At 43.9% G+C, this 16,802-nt stretch overlaps 1 protein-coding gene across 1 annotated transcript in view; it reads left to right on the top strand.

The window, feature by feature from the left end:
• The window catches only part of Sh3d19 (SH3 domain containing 19), a 147,782-nt gene that overhangs the window by 120,854 nt on the left and 10,126 nt on the right, over positions 1 to 16,802 (top strand). Inside the window, 7 exon segments of the mRNA XM_040752570.1 lie at positions 2,073 to 2,134; positions 3,192 to 3,456; positions 5,730 to 5,798; positions 5,980 to 6,120; positions 10,855 to 10,927; positions 12,077 to 12,207; positions 14,665 to 14,723. Coding sequence (XP_040608504.1) covers positions 2,073 to 2,134; positions 3,192 to 3,456; positions 5,730 to 5,798; positions 5,980 to 6,120; positions 10,855 to 10,927; positions 12,077 to 12,207; positions 14,665 to 14,723 — 800 coding nt within the window.

Genomic DNA, 16,802 nt, shown 5'->3' with positions numbered 1-16,802 from the left:
GAAGTTTTAACTCATTTGTTACATGAATGACACAGATTCCTAAGCAATAGCTAAATAATAGTTAATGCAATGTAAGTTTAAAGGGCTGGAAATTTCCCCCTTAAAGTCTTAGAGGCAGCATGTCATGGGTATACATTGGGGTCTTAAAATATAGGAAAGGGAAAGCTGGTCTTGGTAGTGAATTCTTTCAATTTTACAGTTGAAAACAGAAAAAAAAAAACAATTTAGTTAGTACTTCTACAAAAGAAAAGAACAAACAGTGCTGTTTGGGCTTTGAGGTATTTTGTTTCTCATTCAACAGAAGAATGATTTCTGGGTCCTCAAAAATGTGTTCTGGGAACTGGAGATGACTTACTGGTTAGGAGCACTGCTGCTCTTCCACAGGACCTGGGTTCGATTCCCAGCACGCACACAGCAGCTCACCACTATCTGATGCCCTCTTGTGGTCTCTGTGGGTACCAGACACACACACGATGACAGACACACATGCAGGTAAAGCAGGCATACACATAAAATAAATGCTTTTAAAAAAGTGTTCTGAGGGGGCTGGAGAGATGGCCCAGAGGTTAAGAGCACTGACTGCTCTTCCAGAGGTCCTGAGTTCAATTCCCAGCAACCACATGGTGGGCCACAACCATCTGTAATGAGATCTGGTACCCTCTTCTGATGTGTACATGGAGGCAGGGTGTTGTATTCTAAATAAATAAATCTTTTAAAAAAAAAAAAAAGTGTTCTGAGGGCCGGGCGTTGGTGGCACACGCCTTTAATCCCAGCACTCGGGAGGCAGAGGCAGGCGGATCTCTGTAAGTTCGAGACCAGCCTGGACTACCAAGCGAGTTCCAGGACAGCCTCCAAGGCCACAGAGAAACCCTGTCTCGAAAAACCAAAAAAAAAAAAAAAAAAAAAAAGTGTTCTGAAAAACCTTTGAAACAGGAGCCGAGCTGAGCCTCTAGAGAAACCTCTATCAGTTTCCCACTCCCAAATCCTCTTGCATTGGTTCACTGCATTCACTCACTGAATTCATTCACCGCATTCGCTCACTGCATTGCCTCACCACATTGCCTCACCACAATGCCTCACCACATTCACTGCATTGGCTCACTGCAATCGCTCACTGCACTCGCTCACTGCATTGCCTCACCGCATTCACTGCATTCACTCACTGCATTCGCTCACTGCATTGGCTCACTGCACTCGCTCACTGCATTGGCTCACCACATTCACTGCATTGGCTCACTGCATCCCTCACTGCATCGCTTCACTGCATCACTTCACTGCATCCACTCACTGCATTGGCTCACTGCATTGCCTTGCTGCATTTTCCGGTCCCCCTCTTCACTCTTTCCCCATAAAGCCCTTGTCAGCCTCTCTGGTGAAATCCCTGTCTCCCTGCCCTTCTATCTCCTTGCATGTCTTCCTTTCATCCACTCCTTAAGTTTTTTTTTTTAATGTCCTCAACTTCTTTAGTTCAAAACCCACTGCTTGTTTTGAAGCTATCCAGTAAGGAGATCTGACTGTCCAAGGCAAAACAACCACCCACTTACTCTCAGGTTTAAACTCAGGGTCTTTTGTTTCATATCATAATTGAGATGAAGAAATACCATATATTAAAATTGAAGCAAACTCTAGCAGCAAAGGAGAAAACCACCGGCTAGGGCACCTGACCCGCTCTTCTGTCCTCTGAGGGAGCCAGGCACACAGGTGGGAAAAACTGTCATACACATAAGAAAGTCTTTTTAAACAATACTGCTTTATGGGCTTGGCATGGTGGTGCACCCCTTTAAACCCAGCACTCTAGAGACGAGACAGGTGGATCTCTGTGAGTTTGAGGCCAGCCTGAGCTACATATTTCCAGGCCATCAAGGGTTACATAGTGAGACCCTGTCTCAGAAATAAATAAAAATAACATGTGTATTATGTGTATGTGTAGTACCGAGAGTCCTTCTCGGCTACTTCCTATAACTTCACAGCTTTTCTACTTAGAGACTCACTAAAAAAGTTGATCCCAGTTCCTCCTGCAAACTCTTGTTTTAGGTTAGTCTTAACTAAAAAGCCTTCTGTAACATTTATAGGAACTGGAGCAAGCCAGTGAATCAGGAGGCCTGGGACAAGGACCCCCGAGATTGCCACCAAGGTAGGTAAAATGTGGGCAAGTTGGAGGGAATGGAAGGCCTTGAAGAACTGCCTCATGTTCTCTGTCGTCAGACGCAGGGCTGTGAGCTTTAGATCTTGCCTTGGAGAGAAACTCACGAGTCTGCCCAGGCCACCAGGCCACAGTCTGCTTGGGACAGCAGGTTATGGGACTCTCATCTTTTCTTCTTCCCACGTGATCCAAACACCTACAGAGCACAAACATGAGTCTCTGATACTGTTTCCAAATAAACAAGAGCGCTTTCCAAACTGACATAGTTCTCTGCTGCAATCACTAACAAACGCCCTCCTGTTAGGAGGGGCCAGCATGTTTCTCAGCATCACTGAAGGGAACTCAGAGGTGGTCTATACCAGCCCCACCCACCCCACCCCCAGCACTAGAGGTGTCCAAACCAAAGGCTGATGCGCTTTCAGAAGGCACTGCCATGTTGAAATGCATTTCCATTTAGATATTAGGGAAAGGGGTTTTTATAAAGTAGTTACTGTCCTATTCCATTTTCAGAACTTCCTTTATGCTCTCTAAGTTAAGAGTTTTTTAATAGTAACAGCTATAATGTGAACGTTAGGGGGGTTGATGTTCCTTTTCTAATTATGCAAGAGGACCCAGGCACATATACCTGATATCATCATGTGTATAATCTTTTGTCTCAGACTATGGTAGAAAGTATTTAGCTTCCTGAAATAGCCGGTGTATTTAGGAGCAGTTGGGACCTTGGAGAACTCAACGACAGTAAGTGCTTGTTTGTCTTGAACTAATGAATCTCTAGTGCAAGATAAGAGGAAGCTGGGACATCATGGCATTTCCTCTACTATAATGTTTAATGCAAGAGTCATTTGCTCAAAAACAGCATACCCTGCAGGTTTCAGTAAATTGTATACCACAAGCACAAAAGCTCTTCATGCCTGTGGGAGACTGTGTGTGTGTGTGTGTGTGTGTGTGTGTGTGTGTGTGTGTGTGTGTGTGTGTGTGTGTAGAAAGGGTGGAACAGAACCTAGATGAGAGAAAAATGCTGACTCATAGCTCCCTACTTGTCTTTCAGACCTGTTCATGGAAAAGTCATTCCAGCTTGGAAGCCTCTTCCCAAAGGGGCCCCTGAGAGACCACCCCCCCCTAAGCTTTCTGCAACCAAATCATCAAGTAAAAATCTGCCTTTTTATCGGTCCTCTTCAGACATGGATCTTCAGAAAAAGCAAAGCCACTTGACCTCTGGACTCTCAAAAGCCAAGAGTCAGGTCTTTAAAAACCAAGATCCGGTGCTACCCCCTCGTCCTCAACCAGGACACCCTCTCTACAGGAAATACATGGTAAGCCTGGAATTTAAAATTGGTGCTTAAGAGGTTTACTCTAGCCAGGCAGTGGCAGTGACACCTTTGGTCCCAGCACTCAGGAGGCAGAGGCAGGCAGATCTCTGTGAGGCCAGCCTGGTCTGCAGAGTGAATTCTAGGACATCCAGGGCTACACAGAGAAATTCTGTCTCGGAAAACAAAAACAAAGGGGAGTTGTCCTAGGATGAGTAAGATCTGTAATCCCCAGGAAAAGTGGTAAGAACAAGTGTGGGGTTGGCCCCTGACAGGGCAAACTTTAGGCCGCCACAAAACCTGTTTCCCGGGGACTGAAGAGATGGCGCTGAGGCTTAGAGTACTTGTTCTTGCAGAAGACCCCATCCCGATTCCCAGCATCTGTACAGCAATTCACTACCGTCCATAACTCTAGTTCCAGGACTCACGTGATACAGACATACATGGGAGCACAATACTCAGACACATAAAAAACAACAAAAGCTGGGTTTTCAAGGCAGGGTGTCAGTATTAGAAGAATCTGCCAGAAAGGGAAAGCAGGCAGATAGGGGATATAAGTCGTTGACACAGTAGGACCTGCCGTGGGAGTGGGTGACAAATGCTGTGGGTCATCTCCTGGGATAGTTTGTACTTTCCAGATGCTTTGCCCACTAAATGGGTAGCATTTAAATGAAGTAGAAATTAAGTTTTTATTAAGATCAATGGACTTTCTCACAGATTTTTTCCCATTTTGTAAGCATAATTATCATGGCCCATTTAATAGCTACTAGTTAAAAGTTCTTATCAGTAATTGAGATAGTTGAGTATTAATTTTGTCCCCTTTGGATTTTTTTTTCATCAGATGATTTTGCCTGAGTTTCCCACAAATGACAAACAGAGTTGATTTGCTTTTCTATGTGCTCAGGTCAACCAGAAAAATAAGAAAATTAACTTAGAAGTGGGGGGAACATTATTTGCATTTTTAGAATAATTGGATGGCAGTACTGTGTTTAATAGCAGTTAGTAATTTTATCCTGTTCTATACTTCCATCAAGCCAGAAAGTGTTTCTTAGTTTAAGCTAATTCAGATTTTAAAAAGAGAATAGACAGACAAAAAGAGGTAATATATTCAGTCGTTTAAATTGCTGAAACCCATTGCTTCTCTCTGTCTCTGTCTCTCTCTCAGCTAATCTCTCTCTCTCTCTCTCTCTCTCTCTCTCTCTCTCTCTCTCTCTCTCTCTCTCTCTCTCAGCTAAAATGAATATAAACTGATGAAACTTTAACTGCCCAAACCCAAGGGATAGTCTCTGGGTTAGACTACTTAATAAAATAGTAATTGGTATGTATTGAGAACTAATTGTTAGCTAGACACTATTCAAAAGTAATTTTATAGATTAGATACTGTTATTATCCCCATTATACAAATAAGGAAAATGAGACCAAGATAGAGACTTAAGCCAGCTAGCAGTAAAACCAGGATTTGAACACAAAACAATTGGCATTGAGTCCACAGTCTTCATCGTCTTGCCGTACTATGAACACAGTGCTAATTAAAAGTAAGACCTCTGTCTTCTTTGGTCATTCTATGCCAAGATTGTCTACTCCAAGGAGAACCAGCTTCCACTTGGGGTTCTTTGCATAGCTGCATAATGTCAAAACATTGAAGGAATTCAAAGAAATCAGTGCATCAAAACGATGGTTATTTAAGTGATGTGTCTCACTATAAAATACACCCATAAATCCACTTCCTGGCCCCCTGGCTACACTACCATTAAATTACTTCTAGGAGTCTGTGTGCTTTGGGAGCCCTGCATGCTGTGGAGATGTGGGGGAAGTGGCCCTTCTCAACCCAGCTTTACAAGGCTACCTCCTGTACTCTGACCCAGGGGCCCAGGCAGCTCCTCCTCGTGTTTTAAGTGTGTATTATATAGGACTTCTGACAAGTACTCCTCAGAAACGGAACCCTTGACCCCGGGGCCCCAGTATACAAACCATTGTAAGATCAGACTGCTGAGGGAACGGGAAGATGCTGGGCTTCAAGCAGACAGACAATCAGGGAGACTACAAGGCAAATGGAGAGAACCTGAGGCCACATTCACCCCTTACGGTCCTGTGGGCTCAACTCCACCTTTTTGGAAGGTTAGTGGAGGAGACCTGCTGCCCTCCCCTGGATCAGGGTGTGAAGTCTGCTCACCCTCTGAAGAAGCCACCCGTTTCAGGCACACGTGCCAAGTCCTAAGTGATCAGCCACAGGTGAGGGTTGGGGATTGCCAATAATTCTCTTATGGTTTACATTTAAGCTGTCTGTGCCTCATGGAATTGCCAATGAAGACATTGTCTCCCAAAACCCCACGGAACTCTCTTGTAAGGTAAAGTCAAGCTCTTTCTTTACTAGCTAATTTAAAAAAAAAAATTACAGAAAAATCCCTGCCCTCTGTTCCTGCTATTACACATTATTAAATGCTTTAGGCTCCAAAGATTAAAATGTGGGAAAGTAATAATGTTTTATTAAATAATAATTGCTTCAGAGAGTGGCGTTGTGTCTTACAGCGCGGGGACGTGCTTGTGATCCTGAAGCAGGCAGAAAATAATTACTTGGAGTGCCAGCGGGGAGAGGGCACCGGCAGAGTCCACCCGTCCCAGATGAGAATCATCACTCCCCTTGAGGAGCGGCCGAGGAGCAGACCTAACGTACGTGAGGCATCGCTACTGCTCAGCCTTCCTGTCACACATGGCAGCACCGTCATAGAGTTGCTATTAATTATATTCTTTCCTCCCCAGGCTTCTTTTATTAGCAGCATTATTTTAACCAGGGTGGAAATAACAGTAGCAGTTTGCTCCAGTTTTGGAATAAATGACTCTAATCACGTTGGCACAGACTGCTGGGTATTCTGCCCTCTCCGTGCTGTGGTGGCTTCTGGGAACTAGGACACTCACTCACGGATTTTCGACTGAGAAAGTGACTTACTCTTTTTAAATAACATGAACCTGTTTACCAAACCAGAGTTTGGTTCCCTAGCAGAATGAGTTAGTTATTTTTAAAGGAACCCTGTGAATGCTAAATCTGACATAAGAGTCCTTCAAAATGCAAGCTTACTCTAACAGGGTGTGGTGGGTGCTCTTTTGTAATTCCAGCGCATAGGGGGTGGGGGCAGGAGGGATCAGAAGTCCATCAGTCATCTTTGGGTGCATAGCACAGGTCAGGGCCAGCCTTAGTGACAAGAGAGACTGTCTGGGGAGGGGGAAGTTAGTGTAAACTTTTTGACCTTGCTTCTCTGATTTAACAAATTCACTGGATAATGAAATACAATCCACATCTCAAGTCACAATTTAGGACTAACAACAAATCTGTGGAACCTGATATAAGATGCAGTGATTCCTGAAGAGGATTTGCTTAGCACTGAGGGTGGCTGAGCTCAGGGTCTGGGAGAAACCAGGCATCTACTGCCAGCTCTGACTGTAGTCTTAGAGGAGTTTTACTTCCCAGTTAAGTTTCCATTCTGTGTTACTCCAGGTCACATATATGAAAAATACACCAGCCATTCAAGTCAACAGCTTAGTTTGCTATTCACCCTAGACTTCCTAATCGTCTAATTCCTTCTTCTTGGAAGGCAGCTTTATCTTTTCAAGTTTTCCTAAGAAACTAAAATGTCTCATTTTAGGGAGAAGATATGGCTTCAACTAGTGCAGCTGGCATGTGAAAAATCTAAGTAGTTCACACGAGAAAAAAAAACCTCTCTTACCCAGTTTTCTCTTTTGAGTCCAGCATCATCCGTCTGTCATAACCGCCCCTCCCGCCTCAGAGTATGCCGCTGGTAATGGCAGGAGCTATGCTGCCAAAAACCTATCCTTGCACATAGATTTTTAAAGCTTAAAAATTAAAAGTTGTAACAGTCCAAAGTTTCCCCACCTTAAACATTGCAGTTACCTTTTAAAAAGTTTCTGTCCTCCAGGGGCCATTGTATTACCTCTGTTGGTGGGAATGAATGAACCACTCTTCAGGCTTTTGGTGGGAATGAATGAACCACTCTTCAGGCTTTTGGGTTTGTAAGGATTGTTACAGCTCTGAGACAACAAACTTAGGCAGCTCCCTGGCCTAGCGCTCCCTTGGCATGCGCCCGGGGCCTGCCCCCAGGCCACCTTCCATGACAAAGGAGGAGGCCCAAAAATGTGTTATGCTTTTGGACCTAACTTGGTAAACAGGAGATATTAATCAGTTAAGGTTGGAAACAAAGGATTGGTCATAGAGACAGTGAAGGATTATCACCAAGTGTATGGCTTCACTTCCCCTCTCCACCCTGGTGGTCAGAGTGTGCTGAAGGGCTTTTGTTGTTGCTGCTTTGGTTTCTGATGTGTGAAGTTAGTGTGGTAATGCTCAACAGAGTTGTTTTTGGAATTGACATATTGTATAGAAACCCAGAAAAGGTACTTTGTTTTTTGTTTTTGTTTTTTTTTTTTGTTTTTGTTTTTGTTTTTTTGTTTTTGTTTTTTTGAGACAGGGTTTCTCTGTGGCTTTGGAGGCTGCCCTGGAACTCACCTTGTAGACCAGGCTGGTCTCGGGCGATCCACCTGCCTCTGCCTCCCAAGTACTGGGATTAAAGGCATGTGCCACCCCAACTTCGTCCAATCAGGGATAGGCACTCGTCCTGACGTACTTCCTGTCTATGTACCTCCCATCTACGAGTGATCAAGCACATCCTGTGCAATTGGGGCAACCAACCTTGCTTACAGCAGTGAAAACACAGGGCTTGTTATATTTCCTAAACAACAGTCCCCAGCCTTCCAGGAAATTATCTGTCCTAGGGTAAATGGGGCCTACAGGTTAGAGGCATTTTTGTTTTAAAGATCTCTTAAGCATAATAATTAAAACTTAAAACATAACTTTAGCCCTCACATAAGTTCTGTAGGGGAGAGGTCATAAAAATGCTCTAAACATAGACTTCAGTGATAGTTACAAATTCTATGAATGTTCTAAAACCATATACATTCTAAATGAATAAGCTTTATTTTGTGTGAATTTTATCTCAGACATTTAACAAGTAAGCCAATATTAGTGCATAGAAGGTATTTGTCACAGTGAGTGGAGCACCATAAATGAGCAATGGTTGCAGCTACTCTTACTGTTATGCTATTTCTTGAGCAATGATGTAGAAAGACCTTCAAACTCTCTTAGATATACCTATCTCATATAAGCACTCTGGTGGCAGCGTTTGGACTGTACTGCTCCCTTGTGGCCAACCCTGTCTAGCCTGTTCCGCCTGATGGGTCTCATTGCTCATCACTGAAGGCTTGAAAAGGAAACTAACTGGAGGCTCAAATTACCTTCTCAGCTGTCTTACTTGGGCATGTGTAGATCTTTGGTCCGTTCGGAGATTCGTGCTCATGTTACATTTAAGGTAGGTCTCTGATTTGACTTTCTCCAGGTCAGTAGCCATCTAGACTAATACTGTTTATTGAACAGCCATTCCTTTTCCTGAAGATGTAAATCAGGAACAAATAACACACACACATACACACGGCGATGTATCTCACATCTTTAATTCCAGCACTTGGAAGGCAGAGACAGCCGGATCTCCAAATTTGAGGCCAACCTAGTCTACAGAGCGAGTTCCAGGATAGCTAGGGACACATGGAGAAACCCTGTCTCAGGGGGCAAAAAAAAAAAAAAAATCACATATACACACACACACACACACACACACACACATACACGCATAATTAATTACATAAATGGTGATCTTAAAGCCACTGGAGACCTAAAATAGCTCACAATTACTGAAACTCCCGTCTTGCCCTGAGTTACAGCCCTGCTTACCTGTGTTAAGAACAGACAGCTTTCCCTGTGGTTCAAAGAGCAGGTGGATTCGGGAAAGATCTGACAGAAGTGCTTCGGGGTAGAAGAGTGGGCCATTCCTTACGGCACACTGTGATCGAGCCAGCGCACTGAGGCTGTGGGAGGGACAGAGATGAAGTATCCCTAAGAAGGCAAGAGTCATTGAAAAACAAAAGCACAAAAGTCTACCTTCGTTCATTTCATAAGTCTGCTAGTGTTGAAGAATTTTAAGTAACATCTCCCAAGGGTTGAGGGTGGACCACTTCCTTGCCCATGAGTAAGGCCCTGGGATTGATTCCCAAGCGTCACCAAAGAAAGTAAGCAACATCCTTAACTGGATTTGATGATGATGATGATGATGTCATTGATAAGCCCGTTTCTTCATATAAAGGGTTATTTATGGGTGACACCCCCCACAATTCTAGAACTCAGTGTGTTTGAGGCAGAAGCATTGTGAATTTGAAACCATGCTAGTCTACATAGTGAGTTCCAGATCTACCTGGGGTGTATAGCAAGACCCTCCTGTCTCAAGAAACAAGTAAAGCCTTTAATGCCAACACTAGGGAGGCAGAGACAGGACTCTCTCTGAGTTTGGGGCCAGCCTGGTCCACAGAGCAGCAGCAGGACAAACAACAAGGAGCAAAAGCCAGGAAGAACTAACTGCTCAGCAGTCATGAAGTGTCCCTCTTGAACCTCACCCTCTCCTCCAGCTTGTCCAGGCCATCGCTTACCTAGCTAAGGAATACTACACAGCCTTTGCTAATTTACTTAGAATTGCTGTTGAATAAACCATTCAGATTAAATAGAAAGACCAAGCATGGTAGATAGCATTGCTTTCAAAATACAGAATGTATTCAGTTAAGTGGTAATAAATGAAGTGGTTGCACTCTTGTCAATTATACTTTTGTGGAAAGTCATTAGCTCCTTTCACTGCAGAAAGCAAAGACATAAACACAGAACTTCTTTCTCCTGCGGCAGAATGGGCTTAACTTTGAAAGCTCTGTCCTTAGGGTCTAAATTGGCCAGTTAGGGGGGAAAGTACCATTGGAATGCTAAGTGGCTAACCCCCCCCAACTTTGAGGCAGGATAAGTGTTTGGGTGTTTTGTTTTGTTTCCTTTAAAGCCTTTAAAGCTAGACAGTTCTGTTTTGTTTTAGTTTCTTCCTTTAAAATTCAAATGCTTAAGGGGCTGGAGAGAGTATAAGGTTCAATTTTGAATATGCACATCTGGTTCCGGGGGATCCGTTGCTTTCTTCTGGTCTCTGTATGTGCCAGATACTTCTATGGTGTGCAGACATACATGCAGGCAAAACACCCATGTGCATAAAATAAGTAAATCTTTGAAAAGAACTGCTTAGTGATATGCGATTGAAAGTTACTTCTGCCCCTCCCTGGCAAGGACACATTCTATTTTGAGGTGATAATGATTCCCTTAACTAGTTCACCTGTGTGGTTTACATCTTGTGCGTATAGAGCAATTCTTCTGGGGAGACTCTAAAGAGAAACAGCAAACAAACAAACAGTGGCCTAGGGGGAATAATGAAACCAGTTCTATCCTGCAGACTCCATTCACAGCCCTGCTTTTCCCCCAAGGATTCAGGCCACACTCAGAAGCCTGTTGACAGTGGAACGCCTCACGCTGTGGTTCGGCATGATTTCCCAGCAGGTAAGGACACACATAGTGAGCTGATGGAGCCCTGGAACGCCTCTCAAAGCCTTCCTTCCTCATTGCCTGTGTCTGGAGAGTCCTAGCCTGTGGATACCCTCTTATCCATCAGTTCTGCCTTCAGGAAGGGGCTGTGCGCCCAGCCGTGCCGGAAAGCTTAGCTGGAAAGCTGTCCTTTGAAAGGGATGGGAGATCCCCGTACAAATGACAAATAGCCATTGCTTACCAGTTACAAACTTTAGCACTCGGATGAAGTTACAGCTCACATTAACGTCCTTCGGGGGCTCAGGCTAGAACATTTACTTGTTTTTTTGTTTTTTGTTTTTGGGTTTTTGTTTTGTTTGGTTTTTGGTTTTTGTCGAGACAGGGTTTCTCTGTATTGTTTTGGAGGGTCCTGGAACTTTATCTATAGACCAGGCTGGCCTCGAACTCACAGAGATCCACCTGCCTCTGCCTACGGAGTGCTGGGATAAAAGGCATGCGCCACCAACACCCGGCTAATATTTACTTGTTTAGCATTGGGATGAAGTCAATTCTAATTTAATAAAGTGAGTTTTTTAAAAAGATTGTTTAAATATGTGTCTCACCCACCACTTAGCTATGAGATCAAAGCATTAGATTTTTTAAACCATTTTAAGTTATCCTTTGTAGCCAAGGCTACAGACTTTTTTGAACTATTTACAGCTTATTTATATATACTTGGCAGGCTGATTTTTTATTTTAGTGTAGATAGTTTTTCTTCCTAAAGAGCTGTAGTTAATACTTGAAGCTGGGATGGCTTTTAAGGGTGACTGGGAATAATGGTCAGTGTATCACGCCATGTCTACAAAAGCCTTTCAGTGTTGAATGTGTTTTCAGCAAGAGACTTGCGTTGGCGCAGCGGGAACCCCTGGCCAGGACAATGATGGTTTTATAAACGATTTTCCTTAATAGATAAATCTGATCTGTTCTTAGAAAAGAGAATCCCTAATATCAAAATTGTTAAATAAAATGTTATGAAAAAATGAATTTGATCAGTGCACTCCAGTCTGTCTCAGAATCAGTAGAATCTAGGCACATGTGGACAGAACTAAATGCCACTTTCTTCTCTGCTTTTAATCTCATGTGCAGCTGGGGCAATTCATCGTTGTCGCTAATTCTGTGTTACAGAGGAAGCTGATGACCTGAGTCTCACATCTGGAGAAATCGTTTATCTTCTCGAAAAAATCGACGCAGAATGGTACAGAGGGAAATGCAGGAACCAGACTGGCATATTTCCTGCCAATCATGTCAAAGTCCTTGTAAGTGGGTTTTGTTTGTTTTATTTGGCCACACATTCAGTGGTCCAGTGAGGCCTGAAGATGAGGAAGAAGAGCTAGAAGCCTACAGTCATGAGTTCCTCTTTTCTGTCTTCTCTTGATCGTTTGGCATTTGGACACTTTCAGAATAAATCTTCATCCCATGTAGACGGGCTGGATCATCAGTCAGTTATGGAAGGGATGCCCCTTACTGCTGAGTATTGACTATTGACAGTGTCTGGGGGAGGGGAGTCGTTATCTTCAATTGAGGGCGCACCATGCCCCATGAAGAGATATCAGTTGGCAGATCATTATCCTTGGAGGGTTCTTAAACACTTAAGGATTTATGTTAATTCTTCTTTTTATTTAACAAATTTATTTTTCATTTTACACACCAACCCAGTGCTCCCTCCCTCCCCTTCTGCCCCCCCCGCCTCCCCCCTTCACATCCTCCATCCACTCCTCGGAGGGGGTGTGGCCTTCTTGGGGAGTCACCACCAAGTTGAGGCAGGACCAACTCTCCCCCTGTATCAAGCCTGAGCAAGGTATTCCACCATAGGGAGTGGGCTCCAAAAGAGCCAGTTCATGCCCCTGGGATAGGTTCTGGTTCCACTACCAGCACCGCCCCCCCCCCATCAGATCAAGTCACGTAACTGTCACCACATTCAGAGGGCCTACTTTGGTCCCGTGCAGGTTGCCCAGCTGTCAGTCCACAGTCCCTGGGCTCCTCTAGCTTGCGTTAGCTGTCTCTGTGGTTTCCCCATCATATTCTTGACCCTCCCTCCTCCCTCCTTGTTCATATGATCCCTCCTCCCTCTCTTCATCCGAACCCCGGGAGCTCAGTCCAGTGCTTGGCCATGAGTCACTCCATCTGCTTCTGTCAGGTACTGGATGTAGGTTCTATGATGACAATTAGGATAGTCACCAATCTGATTAAAGGGGAAGGCCCGTTCAGACACCTCTCCACTAATGCCAGGAGTCTTAGCAGGGGTCATTCTGTGATTCCTGAGGCCTTCAGTGAACGTAAACTGGGTACTACTGACCAGTTCTGAAAGGATGTTGTGTGGAGCTGTGGTGCCGTGTCAGTTTGAGAGTACCGAGGCACTTTCACCTTAGGCAGTGGCCCATTAATGGGTTCTTCACATAATATCTTCAAGTCTGACTGAAGAAAATTATATTGAAGCATCAAGAATGTATAGCCCCTAATAGCTGAACCTGTGAACACACTCCAGTATGTTGAAGGTTTTCATGCTAAGCCTAGGTAGCTGTGAAACATAGAGAGAAAACATGATTGCTCTTTGAATACTTGTATAATGAGGGAAATATAACTCACTCCCTGATATAACCTGAAACTATGAAATATCAATAGAGCTAGCTTAAAAGTTAACAGCTTATTTCGAAGGGGAAAAAAAAACAATAATTTTCCATTACATCAGAAACTTTAAAATCTAAGTACAACAGAAAATCTGTATTTTTCAAATAGAAAAGAGTTTGAGTCTCTTGAAGTATGAAATGTAGATCTTAAAAATTGCCCAGTGTAGACGTGATCTGGTTCTTTGGAGAAATCTAACCAACATTCTCTAAATTAATAGTAAGAGTGATGCTAGTTTTAGCACTCTTCATTTTTCTTCTGCTTGGTGTAACAGGGCTTTAAACAGCACAATTACCACACTGAAATCAATCACACCCAGGCGGCCACATTATTGGTATAAATGTATTCCCAAGCCCACAGGTTTAAAAAATTGTGTTAAAACACCAAACTTACAGAATTTATTTAAAAGGGCACTGATCTAATATAGACCTCACAGCCTTAAGTAGTTTTTGACTGCATGCATCTGGCCAAGAACTTTATTCCAGCCTAGCCGAGGTGTTTACTGAGGTGCCCGGCACTTAGTAGATGCTCATTTAGTACACATTGCTTTCTTCCTACCCTTGCAGTGAAGGGGCAAAGTCCCCTTCAGTATATGGAGAGAATCCACAAATCTGATCAAACGCTTCATTTGGGGACCAGGGAGGCATTGCTGAATCCTGCCCTTCCTTAGGGCAGCAGCATTTTGACCTGATGGCTGATGGCTGTCTCAAGTTCCTTGGATAAAGTGTAGAGAGCTCGTGCTCGTGGCGGCAGGGTGTTTGATTGCTCAAGGAGAACTACATCAGCAGCTATTCTCCCTCACGCCTTTTAGACAGGGTCTCACTTCAGTAGCCCAGGCTAGCCTCTGCCTCAGCCTCCTGGGTGCTGGTGTTACTCGAGTATGTCACCACATCCGGCTGAACTTGTATATTTTTCCCAAAACTCAGTTTTTGTTTCCTTAGCGTTGCAGCTGTACCTGCAATACACTCACCAGCTAGCTTTCCTGTTTAATTTAAATCGTGCATTTCCTAAGCACTTGATGTTAAATTTATCTTAACCAAATTGTGAAAAAGAAGCAAGTATTACTTACCTGATTTTGTCTTTGCTAGGTTGATATTCCAGAAGGAAGAAGTGGAAAAAGAGAATCATTTCCATCTCACTGTGCTAAGTAAGTTTTGTCTGTGTTCTTTTGTATAAAATAAAAAAAGAGGAAGAAAAAAAGTTCTAAGCTGAATCACTCCCATTGCATGATTAGCCAGATTCTCTGTGTCTTTGCTTCTGAGGAAATTTTATTTGCTTAACATGTGATAGTGAAAGGCTGGAGACATGGTTCAGGGTTTAGGCTGCATCCTGCTCCTACAAAAGACCCAAGTTCAATTCCCAGCACCCACATTAGGTAGCTTACAAGACCCAACTCCAGTTCCAGAGGGATCTGGTGCCCTCTGCTGGCCTCTGAAGGTGTGTGCAGAGCGAGAGAGAGAAGCCGGACATAGTAGCACATGCCTTTAATCCCAGCACTAGGAAGGCAGGAGGATTTCTTGAGTTTGAGGCCAGCCTGGTCTACAAAGAAATTTCCAAGACAGCCAAGGGTAATATATACAGAGAAACCCTGACTCAAGAGGGGGAGGGGAAGGGAGGGGAGGGGGAAGGGAAGGGAAGGGAAGGGAAGGGAAGGGAAGGGAAGGGAAGGGAAGGGAGCCTGCAGAAATGATTCCTCAATTAAAAAGAACAGCTTGCTGCTCACCATCTATAACTCCAGTTCCAGGGGCCCCGATGCTTTTTTCTGACTGCTGTAGGCACCAGGCATACGTGTGATGCACATACATACTTCAGGCAACACACTCATACACATAAATGAGTAACAGAAGACTGTTAAGGTAGAAACACATGTAAAAATCAGTGCAGCAGGCCGATAGACGCCAGCTTAAGCAGCCTTCCATATGGGGACAGCAGTGAAGCAGTCTAGGTAAGCATGCCCTGACCTGGCTGCAGCCTGCAGAGGTAGTTTTGTCATCAGTGAGATTGTAGTGTGGCTCTCTGGTGTCTCCTAACAGCCTTTTTAGAAACGTTAACTGTTTTCCTCATGAAAAATATGTCTCAGAAATAGGAATCCTGAGCTGGAGAGATGGCTCAGCAGCTAAGAACACTGGCTGCTCTTCCAGAGGTCCTGAGTTCAATTCCCAGCAACCACATGATGGCTCACAGCCATCTGTAATGAAATCTGGTGTCCTCTTCTGGCCTGTAGGGATACATGTAGACAGAACACTGTATACATAATAAATAGATAAATATCTATTTATTTAAAAAAAAGAAATATGTCCAAAGCCACAGAGAAACCCTGTCTCGAAAAAAAAAAAAAAAAAAAGAAATATGGATCCTACAAAAACAGCCAGGTGAGGCCAGAGCCCAACTCAGTGGTTAAATGCTTACCTAGCAATGTATGCAACTCTGGGTTCAAATCCCACCCATGAAAATAATAAACTGCGTCTCAGTAGATGTGTTGTGCGGCTCTGTTCTTAAGGACTAGGCAAAGGGGAGGGGAGGGTTACACTGCAGACTCTTCCTGCTATCCCTGTGTTTGTGAGACCTTTCCAGGGATTTATATGCCTTTAATGCTTCATTGTAACTCTTGTGTGATTTAAAGCCCTGCCACAATGCAGCTTTATATTCTAGTTAAATGAGCAAATTAGAACAATTCACTACCTGGTGAAGACTGTAAACCTGTCTGTGAATAGGTCAGACATAAGGAGGTGTTCCCAGGGGACTGGAGACGATAAATGCAAAGGTTATCGCAAATATGAAAACTTTTGGTACCACGGCATCAAGTCATTGGGTCACTCTTCGGGCTGTGTTTCTCCTGTGAGCACAGACGCCACACGGGCAGGTCGAGTTTAAATGGGCTTGAAGGGCCCTTGATCCTCCACGGACCCGCTTAGATCAGAATTTGAATTCTTCAAGGGCCAGCCTTTCCGTTACAGGCACTTGTTTGCTCTTGTGATTTCTGCTCTTGAAACTTCCTTTCTGAGGCCTCAAATCAAAGGTCTGGTATTAAATCAGGCCTTCTACAGACCAAGTTCTGTCTCTGCTTCTATCTTATTTTATCCTCAGAATTGCAGATCGCTAAAGGGTTGTTCCAGTCTCGGGAATGCAGCCTTTTTTTTTTTTTTCTGGTTTTTCAAGACAGGGTTTTTCTGTGTAGCTTTGGAGCCTATCCTGGCACTTGCTGTGTAGACCAGGCTGGCCTTGA

Source organism: Mesocricetus auratus, unplaced genomic scaffold (assembly GCF_017639785.1).
Source record: "Mesocricetus auratus isolate SY011 unplaced genomic scaffold, BCM_Maur_2.0 Super-Scaffold_100009, whole genome shotgun sequence".
NCBI lineage: Eukaryota > Metazoa > Chordata > Mammalia > Rodentia > Cricetidae > Mesocricetus > Mesocricetus auratus.
This window is presented reverse-complemented; position numbering and strand designations above follow the sequence as displayed.